At 35.0% G+C, this 19222-nt stretch overlaps 1 protein-coding gene across 1 annotated transcript; it reads right to left on the bottom strand.

Annotated features, from left to right (window-relative positions):
- Nucleotides 1-3097: 3097 nt before the first annotated feature.
- TTLL6B (Tubulin tyrosine ligase-like 6B) lies at nt 3098-19003 on the bottom strand. Its single transcript, XM_071594236.1, has 12 exons — nt 18999-19003; nt 18613-18805; nt 18390-18520; nt 17754-17910; nt 17580-17680; nt 14572-14700; nt 14233-14458; nt 13942-14123; nt 10016-10223; nt 3502-3675; nt 3259-3411; nt 3098-3175 (listed from the first exon to the last, which is right to left on the bottom strand). The coding sequence occupies exons 1-12, from the start codon at nt 19001-19003 to the stop codon at nt 3098-3100; spliced, it is 1737 nt and encodes a 578-aa protein (XP_071450337.1).
- Between the last annotated feature and the right edge of the window lie 219 nt (nt 19004-19222).

The following is a 19222-nucleotide window of genomic DNA, read 5'->3' as shown; positions in this document are numbered from 1 at the left end:
AGATGTTTCAATTGAGTGTTTAGCAAAGTTTCACAGCAACAAAGCAAAATTTTTGCTCCATTTCATAACCATGGATGAAACATGGGTCCATTACTTCACACTTGAGAAAAAAGAACGATCAAAACAATGGATTCGAAAGGGAGAACTGCCTCCAAAGAAGGCGAAGACTGTTTCATCTACAGGCAAGGTAATTAAATCTTTTATGGGATACGCGTGGGATAGTTTTCATTGACTATCTTGAAAAAGGAAAAACTATCAACGGCAAGTATTATGCGAACTTATTACAATGTTGGAGTGAAGAAATCAAGCAAAAGCAGCAGCATTTGGCTAAGCAGAAAGTGTTGTTTCATCAAGACAATGCACCAGCTCACAACTCCGTCATTGCAATGGCCAAAAGTCTTGAATTAAAGTTTGACTTGCCACCTCATGCATCCTATTTGCCAGATTTAGCCCCCTCAGATTATTTTCTTTTCGCAAACTTGAAAAAATGGCTCGGTGGTAAAAGATTTTCCAACCATGAAGAAGTTATGTCGGCAGTTAATAGCTATTTTGAGGAGCAAGACAGTTCTTGTTATAAAAAGGGCATCGAACTTGAACATCGCTGGGAAAGGTGTATAGAGCTGAAAGGAGATTGTTGAAAAATACATTTTTTCCAAAATTTTTGTGTTTCATTTATTGGGTTGGGTACTTCTGGGATTACCCTTGTATTTTAAACATCACTATTCTACATGGTACCCTGCAAGCCACTGCTAGGTCGTGTGGAAGGGGGTGCTTACACACCAGGCATGCAACATCAAAAATGTTTCTCACAATTTTTGTTAAGTATATTTCTATAAAATAGTTCAAATAAGGAGAATCATGATAAATAGAATAGAAGTTAAATAGAAGTTCATACACTATGGTATCTAAATTAGATACATTTCTCTAAACACATGAGAGGAGCTGTAGATAACTCAGAGGACAACTAATGCTATGCGATAAAGCCACCACCCTAGGCTACTAAGAATGAAAAAATAAAAATAGTTTTCCCCCCAAGCACAGTTGGATAATATTATTCTGATCCCTTATTGTTCATAGGAAAAATGACATCTTAAATCTATCTGCTCTAATCTTAATCTCTCTAATTCTATTTACATGACCTCTCCTACTTTAGGAAACCATGAGCGCACTAATCAACACAAAGGTTGGTTTGGTAGGTAATGGTAGACTTCACCCAGTATTAAGCCTGACAGAATTTGAAATTCACACATCAAGGTAGGGAGGCCAGTTCCTTTCCCTGTGCCAGTAATAGTTTCCCAGGAAGATCTGGTACCGGAAAAATCACATAGCTTGGGCGAAGAGCTGAGGGTGCCCAGAGAGGCTTGCCCAGGAATCGAACCTGGGCCCATTGGTCATTAGACCAATGCTCTACCCCTGGACTACCACGACTCTCCTACTATAGAATGATGGGGCTAATAATACATTTTCAAAATTCTCGCTAAAGAGACGTCTTTCCTATTTATGTAAGAGGCAACCTATAATTTAACCTAAGTAAATGATGCAAGGAGTATGAAGTAGGAGCTTAGGTCATACAATAATTGGAATTATCATTAAGAATATACCATCTGATCCAAATCTGAAAAAAAATTCTTCCTCGTTATTATTGAACTTCCCAAATCGTCTTCACATGTTAATGGCGGAAAGATTAATTAAATGAGCTTAAGTTACTCCTAAGCTTTTTGTGATGCTAATTTCAACATTTTATGTATTTATTTTCCTTTTGCCTCAAACTGTCAGTCATTAACTAACTAAACAACCTGAAAATTACCCTTAATAAATACATTTAAGAATCAAATGTCTTAAAAAAGTTCATTTATATTAACACTTACCTACAAGCAACCATTTGAGAAGTTGAACAAGTATGCCTAAATCAATCTTTCCCATATTAGAACAAATGGCAAGAAATAATTTTAAATTTTAATTGAAAAATACCTAATGATGGAATTATAGTGTCGATAATTAGTTGGTTTTGCACATAATCTCACAAATACGAGAACTTCCATGACACTACACATCATAAATACAGATAGTTATCCCTCATCTTTTTACAGTATCCAGTAATTCTACAATCATTCCGTCCTGCTGAAAACAACCATTTGAACTTAATACAACATACAAAAATAATGAGCCGCATAAAGACCTCTTTTTTCTCAAGAGAATGTGAGAATTACTGTTTATCTTATATGATAACCGTGAAACTAATGGCATTCATTGTTGATAATCAAAATCCTATCAGAATATACAGATATATGTCAAAAATGCAGTTTTTTACATTCTCTGTTGGTAATGTGTGACAGAGTTATTGATAAGACAATTTATCCTGCTCGATGAGGAGGGTGAACATCTTTGAAAGTTATTAGAAGCAAAAACCCTCAACAGTTGAGTCAATTCCACCAGCATTAGATTCCTCCAATGAAGGACTTATTGTTGAGATCTTCCACTATCCTCCTCAAAAAAACTGTTGAAAATAACCTAAATAATTATCCATTCAGTTTTCCATGCCCGATGTGTATCTAAGGAATTAAAATTTTACAGATTTTGCAATTTTGACCCCAAACAGAGGGTTTACACACCCACCCAACCCCCTTTGCTGCATCCTCGCCTCTCCTTTTCCTCCTCTCTCTCTCTCTCCCCAGTATTAATTCCCAATCACCTTTGAACTCACATTGCCTGCTCCCTCTCCATCCTTCCATTTCACAGGTATATGCCACCATGTCTTAAAGTAAAATATGTATGACGTGATGAAACCAGTCCATACAGTATATAAGCTTTACTGAAATGTATCAAGTTTTTTGCATCGTGTATCCTCAAGATGTAATTTCACTAGATTGAGCCGAAAACTACTGAATTAAAATGTTAAATGTAAAATGCTATCCCTCAGATTAAGTTTTTCATATCCAACATTTACAAAAGTAAATGCAGTATGAGTTTAAACTTTTTATTTGGTACATTACATAAGTGGAGCATAGCAAATTATGTTAAAATTACATTTATGAATTCAATAAAATATCTGCAGGTGACAGAGTATGGAATATATACCATGAGCATGACATGTACCTTATTTCTCTTTAAGATGTCCGTATTTCCTCTTATCCTCATTTGATAAGAGGTTTTGCCTTTTTAGTGAAAAATATATCTGAAAATTAAACCATTGGGATTTTAATTTTGAGTCCATAGACAAATGAGTTCCTCAAATAAAGATTTCATTTCTGAAAATACCTGAGCAACTAAATCGGTATTCTTAATCATCTTTTCTCTTGCTTGTTGACTAAGTAGTCTTGCTTTTTTTTCAAGCTCTGTCTCCATCACCTGTGGCTTAAATGAATTTCGTACATAGTTCTCTTCGGTATGATAATCTCCAGACTCACAGATCTAGTTTTTAGGCAGGATTATTTATAGTTTTTATACATCAAATCATTGCATAACAGATTACTGCAAAGTCAAATCAAGGAATCACTTTACCTGAGAAACTTCAAGTTTAGATGTTTTTGTTCTCTCTGTGGCAGCAGATGAGGTTTTCACTTTATTTTCTAAATTATGCTTGCCTGGATTATCATTTATAATCTTTTTATTTTGTTCCTTCTTGTCTTTCATGTTAACATTCTTAATTTTCTCAGCTCCCAATTTTCCTTTGACCTCAATTAAAAGATTTATTATTAGCAACATTTATTTTTTTATGTTTATAAAATTTGCCTTTAATTAGAATTTCAAGATGGTTTCAATATGACCAAATATTGAAAAATATGCCAAAATCATGTTCTTTTGAGGGCGAAACAATTTTAGGCATGCACATACAATACATCATTACTCAATGTCCCTGTCATCAAATCCCTCCTCCTTGTGAAAGCCTCTTTGCCTGTTGCAATTCTTCTCCCAACTATTTTGGCCAATCTACGTCTATCCTGCTTCAATGACCAGGTTTCCATGCCGTACATAGCTATGCTCCATATCAAAGTTTTTACGAGTATTTTCTTAATATCCTTACTCAAAGTCCCTGTCATCAACTCCTTTCTCCTTGTGAAAGCCTCTTTGCCTAGTGCAATTCTTCTCCTTATGTCCCTACTACTTTGACCATGTTGGTCCAAAACACTTCCGAGATACGTAAACTTCTACCTGCTCTAGTTTTTGCCCTCCTATTTTAATGCTTAGCTTAGCCTTTTTCTGTCTGGAAAATCATATAACCTTTGTTTTATTTACATTTATTCTCATCCCATTTCTATCGCACTGAATTTCCCATGCACCCAGCATTGCTTGCAGCCCATTGGCTGACTGATAAAATAGAGCTTGGTCATCAGAAAACCTAACTGATTCTATGAATTCCCCACCAAATTACATTTCTATCTCCATTTCTTTTCATGCCCCTTGAACAGCACAGGCAATAATGGAAAACCCTGCCTTACTCCTATTCCTTAGTACTGCCCATCCAGGCTCTCTGTCCCCCACTCGCACCTGAGCAGTCTGAAACATGTACAGATTCCACATAAGTCTCCTATCCCTCCAATCTATTCCTATTTGGAGCATTATATTTATAAGTTTTTCCCAATTCACTCTATCAAACAACTTTTCAAAATCTATGAAACAGTCAAATATGTCTTGACTCTATGTTCCTCTCGATTAGCAATCTCATTACCGCAATGGCATCACACGTGCCTCTCCCCTTTCTGGACCCAAACTGATCATCCCCTATGCAAACATTTGCCCTGCTCTCCATTCTTTAGTTCATGATTCTGAGAACCACTTCAGCTTCATGCGAAATCAAACTCAATAGTCCTCACATGATGTAGCCTTTACCTTTTTTGGGATAGGAACTAACACAGATCTCACTAAGTCTCCAGCCAGATTCATTCCTCTTAGTCAGCACGAATTAGTCCATATAGACTCTTTCTCCCACATTTTTCTAATCCTTTAAGTAGTTCTGCAGGAATGTTGTTCTACCGCATAGACTCTTTCTCCCACATTTTTCTAATCCTTTAAGTAGTTCTGCAGGAATGTTGTTCTACCGCACGGCCTTATTTGATTCCATCTCCCTGAATTCCCTTTCTATCTCATCGTCAAGTATGCCTAGATATAAGCTATCTTCATCTACGTCATATTTTCTTTCAATGTCCAAGTTTGCTGGGTCAAGTTCTTAATTATACAGTTCTTCTATATATTCCTTCCATCTCTCTTTTCGGTTTCAACAATTATTTTACCTGACTTACCTCCAGCTTACTTCCTGATAGTGTTTTTCCTTCTTGTATAGCACACCAATTTCACCCTTCCTTTGCAAACTTTCCATATCCTCACACTGCATCTTCCAACACGCTTCTTTTGCTCTATCTGATACCCCTCTCAATTTATCATTTAACTCTTAGTACTTCCTTTCACTTAACTCTGTATTTACTTTCCTCCATCATCTTTGATCCATGGTTTCCTTGTCCTTTTCCGATTAACAGTTCCTATAGTATCTTTTGCCATGAGCTACTCATCAATGACTACTAAATTTGCAAGTCACCAAATACCTGCTCCATGTCTAACTACCTTTCAAGCTAATTTACATTTTGGAGATGCACCATCATTAATATTTGTCAAGCCCTGTTCTGACACTAATATAAAAACTATTGTAACCACAGTCAAAAAATAATTCTGTTCTGGCTTTGATGAAATTCATGGTAAAGTTATTTATCATTGTTTTGAAGCTACAAAAGCACCCCTTTTTTTTAATTAATGAATCTTTTATTCAAGGAATTTTCCCATTCTAATTAAAAGAATCAAAAGTAGTGACCATTTACAAAAACTGTGGCTGGGTTATTGATTTAAACAACTGCAGACCGATAGTCACAAAAATACATTTGCTGAAATATTTGAAAAGGCCATGCATATGCAAATAGTGTCTCATCTAGAAAAATGTATCTCACTTTTCAATTCTCAGCATGGATTTAGATCTGAAATATCTACTATGATTGTCATATATCAGGCAAACGACAGCATACTTAACTCATTAGATGCTAAACAAATATCTTGGGCTCTGTTTTTGATTTTTCAAAGGTTTTTGATAATGAAAATCACACTATCACACTAGAATTCTAATTGAACTCAATAGAACTGAAATTCATTCCTCTAAATTGGATGAAGTCCTATGTCCACAATTGTACACAAGAGGTAGTGTTATCAGTAGATGGGTTAAGATATACATCTGAAGTATGCTAAGTTTCCAAAGGCATGCCACAAGATGCCCTGGGGCCCTTTTCTGGTATATTTTAGTGACCTAACTAACTGCTTAAGGATTTTAAAGGAATAGCATTAGTTTTGTATGCTGATGGCATTAATTCAATATTATCAACACACTCATCCCAGCCTTGTGAAAAAATCAAGGTCTCTTACACTTGCAATACAAGTGGTGTACAGATAACTATCCAGACTTAAATGTAAATAAAAATAAAATGGTGAACTTTTCATGCAATAAGAATGTGACAGATAGTCTGCTAGTGAAAATTAAGGAATGATCAATTGAGCAAGTGACAGAATGTAAATTTTTAGGTATTTATTAGTGTGCAAATATTTCTTAGGATACACATGTAAAAGCCCTTCTGCAAAGCTCAGTTCCACTTGCTAATTATTAATATACCTGCACAAGACTACAAGCAAAACAGTACTACCTAATTTATACTATGGGGAAATGTATTCAAATATAACCTATTCACAATATAATATTTTGGGGCTCAGCTGCCATTTCTCCAACCATCTTAAAAATGCAAAAGAAAGCCATCAGAATAATCCCTGGGAAAACTCATAATACACCATCAAGGCCTATATTCCAAAAACTAAATTTTCTACCACACCCATGTATTTTTTTTATGTTTTTAATTCTTTATATGAAAAACAACATTGGCAACTATTCACAATTCATTGTCAACTCTGACTATCATCATCATTACACCAGAGGAAGGCACAACATCTATTATATCCATCCGCAATATCAGAACTAAAGCATTGAAATTAGGGCCCAAGCAAATGGGCATCAGATTATGTAACAAATTACCAAAAAGTATGAAGGATAATAAGGGAACTACTGGATTCAAATATAAATTCAAAGAATATCTACAATGTAATATATTCTCTACTTGGTTGACGAATACCTCAAGAATATTCCTCATCTTTGAGTCCATACTTTTAGTTTATAGCAATGCTCTTAGTCTGGTTTATATTAATACTCCGTAATTTTAATGGATATTTGTAGATATGCTACATTTAATGTGCATGTGTTTAGGCCACATTTGATGCAATAGTCAGTACCATCTTTGTATCTCAATGGAGCCTGTGTACATTTTTCTCCTTTTTGATGTGCCTTAAATCATAAACATACACCATCCACCTGATATTTTGTTAATATGGTCTTTGGCCAAATAACATTTATTTTTATTATTATTATTTTGCAGCTTTTGATATCCCATTTTTGCAATTACATTTTTCCTCAATAGTACTCAGCTCCTTCCCTCATCTATGATTTTCTTTACAGCCTCCTGATACTCCTTCCTTGTCATTTCAAGTTAATGCTACTACACTCCATTTGCTACACCACCACCCCAGCCTTATCCTTTTGAAACAAATGCTACACTTCATAACAACTAAATTGTGGTCAGAGTCTGCATCCGCTCCCGGGAAGCTGTGTGAATTGATCACACTGTTCCTAAATCTGTGCCTAACCATAATATATTCTGACTAATACCTTTCTGAGTCACCTGGCATTTTCCATGTATACCTACACCTTTTGTGGTGTCTAAACCAAGTGTTTGTGATGACTAACCCTTGTCTCCCGCAGAATTCAATTGCTTTCTCCCTGCGGTCATTCCTCGTGCCTAAATCGTAGTCCCCAATCTCATCACGATCTCTTCCTTTGCCTATTGTTGCTTTCCAATCCCCCATCACTATCAAATGTTTTCCGACAGGAACACACGTGAGTATGTCCTCTAACTGATTGTTTATCCTAATGGCTTGGTGGCATGCATCATATACCTGAACAATGACCAGGTTGGTGGGTTCTGCTTTTTTCTCTACTAGTAATATTCTCTCCATTAGTTGCTCTATGTTGACTATGCTTCTTCCTACTTTTGAGGACATTCATTTTTCTATGAAATCAGGTGTGTCTCTATGCTCTCTGTTAATTCAGAGGAACACCTTGCTCCACCACATGTGAATTATAAATCCAAGAAGTCATAGACTGCAAGGTCAGATGAATACATGTGGATATTTTCTCTATACTGTCATGTCAAATGTTTGTTTCTTTATATTTTTAATTGTCATTCCAAAAGGGACCTTTATTGTCCTCATCATATTGTAATTTTAACTTTCTAATGTCCTTAATGATGAGTTGCACTTTAACCAACATCTATTTATAAATTTCACCTATTTTATTTTCTATCAACTGTTGATTAGCTACAATGAGTTAAAGATTCTTTGTAGCCATAGTGTATGAGCACAACCTATGTATTTTGATCAAAAATTTATTTTGAAGCTTACAAGTTTTTCAAATAATTGTACAGCCAAAAAAATATTTCTGTTAAGTAAAAATTGAAAAAATATTTCTGAATAAAAACTTAAGCACACATTTGAATATTGGTGTATTTTTAATTTTTTTATGTCATTTATTAAAATTCTCACAGAATGCCTTGCAAGGATTTCATCTACATGCTATTCTATGTGGTACCCTCCAAGCCACCGATAGGCTCTGTGGCAGGGTTGATTCAACAACAGGCATGCAAAAACGAAATTAAATTTTTTTAAATTGTTAATTGCAATATATATCTGCAAAATAACGCAAATAAGGAAAACCATGATAACTACAGGTACATGCAATACAGCATATAAGTGAGATACACTTCCCTATTCGTAAGAGAGGAGCTGTACCAAAAAGGATAATAGCTAAGGTTAAATGAGATAATAACAACATACCAGACCATGTAGAATAAAAAAAGAAAAACACTTTTTCCCTCTGCTAGTGTGTTTGGCTACTGTTATTCTGGTCCCTTATCATTCATAGGAAAAATGTTATAGCAAATCAACCTGTTCTACACATGTCCTGTCTAATCATACCATGATCTCTCCTATAGTATGATGGGGTCAATAATACATTTTTTCTACATGGTAACCTGCAAACCACCCCTAGGGTGTATGGTAGGAGGTGATTAAACATCCGACTACTTTTGATACAAAATACTTTTCCCCCTAGCACAGTTAAATGTTATTCTAATCCCTTATCATTCATGGGGAAAATAATATCTTAAAGCAATCTGTTATACACTAAATCACTCTAATTTTATGAACATGATCTCTCCCACCAAAATATATATATTAATATATTACTAACTAATATATTGTCAACATCATTGCTAAAGAGACCTCCTTCCAATTAATGAAAGAGATTTAATCTGTAATTAAATATTCACTCCATGAGTAACTCCCAACCTATTTCTCCAATAACTTTGAAATACTGCCCAATTTATCAGGAAATTTTAAAAATGTAGCTCCTTTACGCTGCACACAACCCAATTTGGCAAGCCAACAATCAAACTTCATGAGGATCTCATACACAAGTAGCATAGTCTAAATGAAACCTAACTAGTAAGATTACTCTTTAACCTTATTGTCTCATTTTCCCATTCTCTTCTAATAAATCTTAATTCAAAGAACCCGTGAGAAATACAGTTACTGCTAGTTGGTGGAATGACCCAATGATGAGAATCATCTACATAAGGAAATTCATAATGCAAAAATCATAATTATCATTATCAAAATCATCTAGACTGGGATTCAAACCCAGGTTCCTCCATTTCTGGCCAAGTTTGCGTTTTTTCCAGAAAATGTTTTGCTGATAAAAATGATGAAATCAAAAATTCACTGAAGTTGCATGATTGGATTCTTCATATTGATAATGTGAGGAAATACATCATCATAAATATTTAAATCTATACTGGTATAATTTGGATTTAAACAATACCTCAATTTCAGTTCTACTTCGCCTAACTGCTTCTTCATAGGTGCGAGTTGCAATGGTTGGTTGGAATATTGAAACATCATCCTTAATGAATTCATCATATTTCAATGAATTTTCCATTGGGTAAATCATTCGAAAATTCCCCATGTGTTCTTTTTCCCACTTTTTCTGGTCTTGTAATCTTTGCTCCCTCCTGGACATTTCCTCATGTCTGAAAGATAAAGTCATTGTGAAATTGGATTGAAATGCATCTGGCACAGGTACTCGTATTTTCATTGATGCAGCCCACATCCCTGAATGGTTGATTTGAAAATCGTGAGTATGCAATCAAATAATTGAGGCACTTGGATGAATGGATCCATTCAGTCTGCCTCCCGGATAATGTTTGGTAATTCAACTATGCATACATAATGAAGAAATAACCCCTCCTTTAATTATGAAAAGGAATGATTTACGATTATTCGACAAAAAAGTTAACACATAGTTTGTAGAAAAAAGCATATTAATTTACTCAAATATGTATAACCATAAAGATGAGTTGGTTCAAAAACACAGAGCATGCCCCAGAAAAAACCAAAGCTGTGTAATTTATTGAGCAGGAGTAGCCAGCACAAGTGTTCCCAATCCAGTGATAAATACTTTCCAGATACAAATTATTTATGGAAATACATTCCCTATGAAGCAATTGAATAAAATCCTGACCTACCAAAGAATGCAACTTTAATATTCGACACCCTGGAATACCAGCGCATAGTTATCAACTAACATTTATCAGCAATTTCTCTTCATTTTTCACAGCAAACTAATTTTTCCAAACGACACAAAAAAACGTCATTCATCCTTGGGTCATTAAATTCCCCATAAAAAATGTTGATTAAACAACCTCTATTATTTCTACCAAATCTTCTATGGAGCGAGATTATTTCCCCATCCTGTTTGATATTAGCAGCATTACTCTCAAAGTTACATATTTACTATCACAGAATTTTATGTTTTCATTGGGAATCTCATCCAAGATTAGATAATGTCTCCTTATTCACCATTCACAGCACACATACTTGGCAGTTCCCACCTACATTGGTTTTCCTACACCTAGGGCATGTGTGTTTGTCATTGTCTTCAATGTTATGTTTAGGGGTTATATGAAGAAGGAAGTATATATTGTAGTCTCAATCTTGCCACAATAAAGAGACAATAAATAAATAGCTCTAATGATAAGCCCAATGATGTGTGAAATTTACACATCAGGATAGGAAGGCCAGTTCCTTCCGAAATGTTCATTGACTGCCTGAACGTGCAAGTATAAACCATCCCGGTGAGTGAATTCTCACCCTTACTGGTCATTGCACATGAGAAACGCATGGTATTAAAAGAAAGAAACATAGCTGAAGTGGAAGTGTGGTTTTTGAGAAGGAGAAACTTAAAACTAGGAATAAAATATGAATTCTTAAACTAACAAGAAAGGAAAGCCGACAGGGAATGGCTTTTTACAAACAAGTACAAATAAGAACGTCAGTAACAATTATAACTGCCCACTAGCACACACTGAGCATAGAGTGGTACAAAAAGGAAATGGAGCCAAGGAGCACCCATTTCCTGCAGCGGGATATTACACTTGGGCAAAGGGAAGAGGGTGGTAGCAAGACCATGAAGAGGATAGAACTATACCAAAACATTGAGGACAGACAAAGAGACCTGTCGGGCCATGAAGCGGCTTATGAAGAACATTATTATTGCTAAGAAGAAAATTAAGATTTAAAGACACAGGAAAGACTCATAGGTGAGTAATACATTTAGGCAGTGTATATGCATTTTTCTCTCCGGGATCATAGCCCCAGATGGTTTGTAACTGTGGATTTCCAGACGGTGTGAGGTGGGATTGAAATGATGCAACTTGTGCGCAAATAAACTCCACAACGAACAGGAGTTCATGTGCCGCTTGCATGTCAGCAATTCAAGTAAATCAACTCACTTGGAGTAGGGCCCGAACAGCCGTATTTTGGATGGCCTCAAGGTGAAGCCAGAGCACTTTCCCTAAAGCAAACATGGGGCAAGTGTACAGAAACTGTGGGCAAATGATTGACCTGTATTTCTTTCTTTGTTCTGCCTGTAGTTTCCAAGAAAAAAATCACATGGCTTAGGTGAAACTGAGGGTGCCCAGAAGCTTCCAAGGAATTAAACTTGGGCCCTACAGTCAGTAAACCAGCACTATACATACTGGACTACCATGCCCCCTATCTTCATAAGTATAAGTAATTTTTAAAGGAATGAGTTAAATTAATGAGTGTGACATCCCATAATTCTATGAAATCCTATGCAACCACCTGACAGTCAAATTTCTCCCTACAGTAATAATCACAAGAGTAGGTGACCGACAGCTGAGATTATTTCTCCCATTAGGGATAGGTTGGTAATTCAATAAAGGTAGGATTTTTGGGAAAGGGCAGAGAGAAATATGGAGTTGGCATTGGCCTACCATGACAAAGGGCCCACAATTTAAGTCCCATACCATGGAGGGTACACATCACTTGGAAGTGCTCCCCAAATGGCACTCAAGTGGGGACCAGGACAACTCTGAAAAATTCTGCCACTGCAGGAATTAGAACCGGGGTGCTCTGGATGGTAAGCCAGTGCACTAGCTACTGTGCCAACCTGTTCCTCAGATCGTCTTATCATTGAATTTGCAATAAATTCTAATGCATTTATGTGCATATGAAGTGTCAAATACATGGGTATTTTGTTAAATGAATGGCACTTTGCCAAACAATAGTACTGATAAAGAAGATATATATAAATTATTTTATCAATTATGAAATTATGATAATATTATTTTGTACTTGATGTCTCTCATAGTCTCTCTTAAAGTCAACCAACTCTTTCAAAAAGTTTTTCCTTCAGTTTTGGATTTGTTTCATGCTGTGATTCAAAGATTTTCCACATTGCTGGGAGAAAATAGTTCAACAATAGGGACCACATAAAATTAAGGCTGATGGCCAGTAATGCCTAATTAGATTTAACTAATTGCGGCAGTACTCTGTATCATTAAATAAACTCAGGTTGAATAAGGGGAGAGTATGCATTCTTGGGTGAGGCTGCCAAAAAATTCAATAAATCCTGTGAATGTACCTTGAAGAGTGATGCTGCCAGTAACATGGAGGATGAGACAAGAGCCCTGATCCTTCCAAGAATTGATGGAAATAAAGAGAAGTCAATACAGCTACTATGGCAGGTATAACAAAACCTTTTAACTGATATAGATCTAGATGTAAAAGAGGAGGAACAACCTGAATTATCCTAATGAGTAATCGTTCACCTGTATGAACCACTACTTTTCTTTTCCATGAATATTACACCAAGCAGAATTTAAAAAAAAACTTGTATAAATTGATTTCGAGTTCATATCCCTGTACAGGAACTCAAAGAGTCTTATATTAAACTTGACGAAGGTGCAGTTCAAGTTGATTACATTTCATTTTGGTGGTAATCTTTCATTCTCACTGGTGCTTGAATTTAAAATTTTGGTGAATAATCCACGAGAGAAATGTTGGATCAATTGGACAAGGAACTCAGGATCTGGCCCAGTTGCCTTTACCAGACCTGGAAATCCAGCTCCATATTACAATTGATGATTAACAGTAATTGATGAACTTTAAATCGAATTGTTTATACTTCATTCTGAATCAATTCTGAATGAATTAGGGTGCAAAACGGTTCATTATCACTTAAGAAATATAAGGTTAACAACCCCAATTGTAATTCATATATTGATTTATTTCACATTCGGATCAAACCTAATTTCTATGAAGGAATATCCATACTGCACATATCCATAACTAAGAACATATCTAAGTCTGAGATCATCAAAATGTTGCTAATCTGTAACTTACAAAAAGCAACCAGTATTAAACATTATCTCAAGAAAATCTTACGTATCAAGTCTGTTGCGGATTCCTTGAAGAAGCCTGCCTTTACATCTTTGTTTTTCTTCTCTTATAATTTTCTTCTTTTCCATTTTATTAATATTCAGGATTTGAAATGTATCCAGTATTAGGTTAGTTTTCACTTCCTTATCAACTTCTGATTTAGTCCCAAAACTGGGAGAGTGATTAACCTACAGATGAAATACCTAATTCATCCATACAGGAATATCATGAGCCATCCAATGTCTATTACACATTTCCAGGATAGTACAAGACAAAATATATTTATGATTTACCTACCTCCAACAAGAAAGGTTGCAACTTATGATCTAGAATGATATCAAAACCAAGAAGTTCAAAGCATGCTTGGTGTAATTTTCTTGAAGAAAAACAGACAGAATAGTTATGTTTTAAGGTCTGGTGGGCAGACAGCAAAGTTTTTATGATTACATCATCTATTTTATTCCATATGCTGGTTACATCAAATCCACGATCACTCAGCCAAGTATTTAATGAGGATATTTTTCTAAAAAGGATATCTTATTCCATAATAAGTTAAATTTTGAATAATCAGTGGAGTATATCCATTAAAATAGTAAGAACAACACCAAAGTGTACACAAAAAACTAGTTTTATTACCTTTTGCTTCCAAATTCACCATCTGCGATGTATGCACGACTAAATTTATTCAGGGCATAATTAGTCAAATGCATATACACATTTGTTAAATTACAATTTGAAGGCCTGGAATATTTTTTGGTGGCAAATCTGGGGAAAAGAAAAAATAATTTAATGAATTTAAATGAACTATAGGAGCTCCTATTCTGAGAAACTTATCGGCTGGCCCCTAAAAAAATTAACCTTTAAGATACTTTAGGTAATTTTGAGTAATGGTAGCATATTTGTATGAGTATAGCAATGCGAAATTTAAGAGAGCTTCGGAGAGAAAGAGTCTAGAAGAGATGGTTTTATAATTTACATGTATAACTTAGCCCATGGCCTATAAGAAAGGTACCAGACTGTAGAAACAATAAATATTAATTCTCTGTAATTTTCATTATTTGCTTCCAATCTAGGGTTATTTTCATGTTAAAAAATACAAGAATTACCAAAAGCCTTGCTTTGTAGTGAACCATAATTAGAATTATTTTCTTCACATTTATAGAGTAGTTGAAATCTTAAGAAAAAATTTAGTCTTTTTAGAGTTCATGCAACATTTGTAAGAAATTCAACATTTGTGAGGTTGAAAGAGTTTAATGAATTCTAACAGCAGCCTCAGAGTTAACAATAGCAGCATTGGAACTAAGGTCCTTCTCACACAATAATAATATGACCAAAATAGGTTTATTGATACACAAACATTAGGCGACTGAAAAGGATTAACACAATATCAGTTAATACAAGTATTATCACTATCATTATAATGTGTTTGTTTAAGTTTATTGCAAAAAAACAGCAAGCATTATACCTATGATCAAATGGACATATGCTGGTGAAAACAAAGTCACCAAAATAATTACAAGGAATAAAATTCACACAGGTTTATGGTTAATCATTATGGATGTTTGCAAGTTAATAGACAACAGGTAAGTATTGAAGTGCAGTTGTTTTATACACAATTTTGATGTGATTCGACCGGTCAAAGGTGTCAATAGTGGTAACCCCAAGGGATTATATACCATTGCTGTGAATGATCTGAAAATTTTAGGGTAGGTTACTTGATCCATTTCTGATATTGATGAAAAAGAATATGGGGAGTTTTGAGCAGGTTCAATGGCAGCATTTTTTAAGGGTAAACATTTTTATTGTGGTTTGTTTTGCCTTAGATTTGACAAGTTTTATTAAGTGGGCTCTGATTGTTAGCTGCGTGTCAACTGCATACATATTTAGTTGATCATCATTTATCTTGGTTGAGGGAGAGTTAATTTGAGATTGGGTGACCAACAGTATCAAATGCTTTGGACAGCTCGGAGAATAGACCAAGAGCTGTCTTTTTTTCTATTAACAGTGTTGTGAAGAGCTTGAAGTACAACGAAAAGAGTAGTTGTGGATTTACCTTTAAGGAAGCCATGCTGAGACTGGTATGGTAAACTACATTTTTTAAGTATTTGATAATGCAAGAGTACACTATCTACTCAGATATTAAAGTAAAAGAATATATCATGGCAATATGCCAATAATTGGTCGGCCTTATGGAGAATTTTGCTTATGCATATGAATTATTTTAGCAGGTTCTACAATGGATGGGAAAATACCTTTGTTCAGAAATAAATTGATGATTCGCATAAGAGAAAGGGCAATTGCAGAGCAACAGTTAGCTGATACATAAATTCATTTCAGTTGTTGAGCAAAGGAAAGTTGAGTGGTAGCAGCTCTATTTGTCATCACCTTAAAACTTCAGAAAATCAAGATTAGGTATGCTTTTTGGACTGTTGGGATGGCATGAATTAAAATTAATGACTATTCTTGGATATGGTATGAATATTGCTTTGCCACTTATCATGTCTACTTTTAAAATTTGGCATGGTTTAGGATACTTAATATTATATGTATTAAAGAAGATACTTTGCTTTTCCACACAGAATTCTTTTATTATGACCTAGGTTTTGCTACAGCGTAACATGTTCAGGTCCCTGAAGAAGTAACCTGCAGATGTTACGCTGTAACAAAGCCTAGGTCAAAACAAAAAAAATTTTATGTGGAAAACCAATGGTTTTCTTTCATCATGAAAGATTTCCACCATGCTACACCTGAAACTGCATCATTATATGCATAGTTTTCAAGTTTTCCAGTCAGCTAAGGGGTTGCAAGCATTGCTAAGTGAAGAGAACAATCAGTGCCATTAATATGGGAGGAGAAAAAATTCAAACAAAAAAAAGATTGTGGTTTTCGAGCAAGAGGAAGGCTAATTTAAATACCAAAATAAGAGTTCATAAACTCAAGCAAGTGAAACAGTTTATCTATCAGAGAAGTGTTCTGGACCAAGGGGGAAAGTAGTGGAGATATAAAGAGAAGAACTGCATAAGGCAAAGAAGCTTTCACAAGCAGGTAGGAATTGAGAAGAGTTATGTTGAGTGAGGATGTTAAGAAAAGGCTCATCAAAAATTTGATATTGAGTATAGTTTTATACAGTGCAGAAACAGGGTCATTGAAGCAGGATGATCTGTTGGAGGCTTTTGAAATAATGGGTGTGGATAAGGATGGAAGAGGTGCAGTGGACTGAAGGAAAATAAATGTGGAAATACTAGGGGCGTTGAAAGATGAGAGGATATTGTTGTGAAAAATCCAAAGAATCAGGAGAGATAGATGCAGAGCATGTTGATTGGTGACGGGATGTTGATGACTGTAAAAGAATGGATAATGTTAGGCAAGTGGGAAGGGGTAGGAATAGGAGAGGCATTTGGATAGATAGAAGGAAGAATGGGAAATTGAAGAGGGTTCATTATTGCATCAGATATAAGGTTGTGTTTCATTAGGAGAGGCAAAGAAATACATCATTGTATCCTTTTATATTATATCTACATCCAAAACCACCCAAGTGGTAGAATACCAATAACATTAATTAATAATTTTCAAGAGACCTTGTAAATGGACCTGTAGTTCGATGAAATGGTAAATAAAATCCTTACCAACATACTAATTTTTACCTCGCAAGCCCTTCGTTGTAAACATAAACTCGCAGTGGAACACAAGATGTCACTAGTGTGTAAACTCTCAAGTCGAACTTAAAACCATCTATTAAAAAAGGCTGAAATATACAGAGATGCTCATGTTAAAACAACCAACTACTACTGTTTTTCACACATTTTTTCAACTCTTACCTTAGTAATATACCTTTGACATATCATTCGTTCAAAATATGGAATATTCTTCAGACCAATGGAAAGGAAAATGCCTCTACCTTGTGATGAAAGGAATGGCTTCAGAATGAATATTTTACCTTTCTTGCTGGACCTTCCATTACTTAAATCTCCATAGCTGTAATACATCAACAAATTTGCCACTAAAATGCCAGAATAGCACTTATTAGGTATCAAAACCTAATAAAAAACAATTCTTCTGTAACATTTCATAATTCTTCACACATTTTTGGAACATGCAATTTCCCAAAATACCACTGCAACTTTTATTAGTTGTTTATTTCTTTTTTCCGTTGCCATGTTACAATTATTTACTCTGATAATTCTAATTGTTGCAAAGACAATGTAAAGAAATAGTTAAAATACAACAGCTATACCTAAGAATATTCAGTCTCTTTGTCCTCTCCACCAGCAGGAGGGATTTCAAAATCAAAGTCATCTAAAATACGAAACCTTTTGAATATGTATTAATTAATACATTGAGGCTGAAATAATGTTGTCTAGCCGACCACAACTGAAATGTTAGTGATTAATGATTGAAATATTAATCCCATGGCAAATTTCTAAATAGGTTATAAGCAACTGGTGTATACAAACTCTGCTGGTAAAATCCAAGTTTTTGGAAAAAATGCATAATCTTCTGGAAATGATTTTTTCATCCTCATCAGATTGCGTGCCAATAAATCTTTTCGGCAAATTTCTGACATTCCTGGGAAGTGGTTTATCCTCTAGTTTCAAAATAAAATTAAATTGAATTTAATTGCTCCATTAGAATATAAGTACCAAGATACCTGATTGGTTCAAAAATGCATAGTCATGCCTGATATCCTTTCATGTTCTTCGCTCGTTCCATTGACACAGACATATCAGTCCAGAATATATCCCAAGATCCAGACTCAACCACTTCTCTCATGCCTAAAGATTTGGCCACTTCTCTCACAACGTCAAAATGACAATATGTGGTGCAAATTGCCAGACTCCTGATTTTTTTAACGAATTTATGAAAAATGTTCCTTACAACAAGATAAAACCATCAGAGTTATATTACCTTTTCTTTTTTCCGATTCCCTTCTTCTTCGCCCCAAATGTGTCATCCGTTGGCATGATGAAAAAACATCGACTACACTTGAATACTGCCGTAAGACATTAATATCAACACACTAAAATCGTCTACAATTTTTTGTCCAAAGTAACTTAGTACATTACATCATGATAATGGGGTGATCAATGTATTAGTTAATACTGGACTTTATGAAGTCACAGTACTCAACCAATTCAAATAGAATGTTCGCTTTTCCATTGGTGGTATAGAAATAAAATTGAGGCCAAGTACAAGATAACGTCACTGCTGTGATACAAGGACTTCTCAATAATCTTGGTGTTTCAAGAATTACTCAGAAAAAGATTGCAATGCGAAATTCGACGTAGGT

Source organism: Hetaerina americana, unplaced genomic scaffold (genome assembly GCF_022747635.1).
Source record: "Hetaerina americana unplaced genomic scaffold, ioHetAmer1.1.p SCAF_6, whole genome shotgun sequence".
Taxonomy (NCBI): Eukaryota; Metazoa; Arthropoda; class Insecta; order Odonata; family Calopterygidae; genus Hetaerina; species Hetaerina americana.
This window is presented reverse-complemented; position numbering and strand designations above follow the sequence as displayed.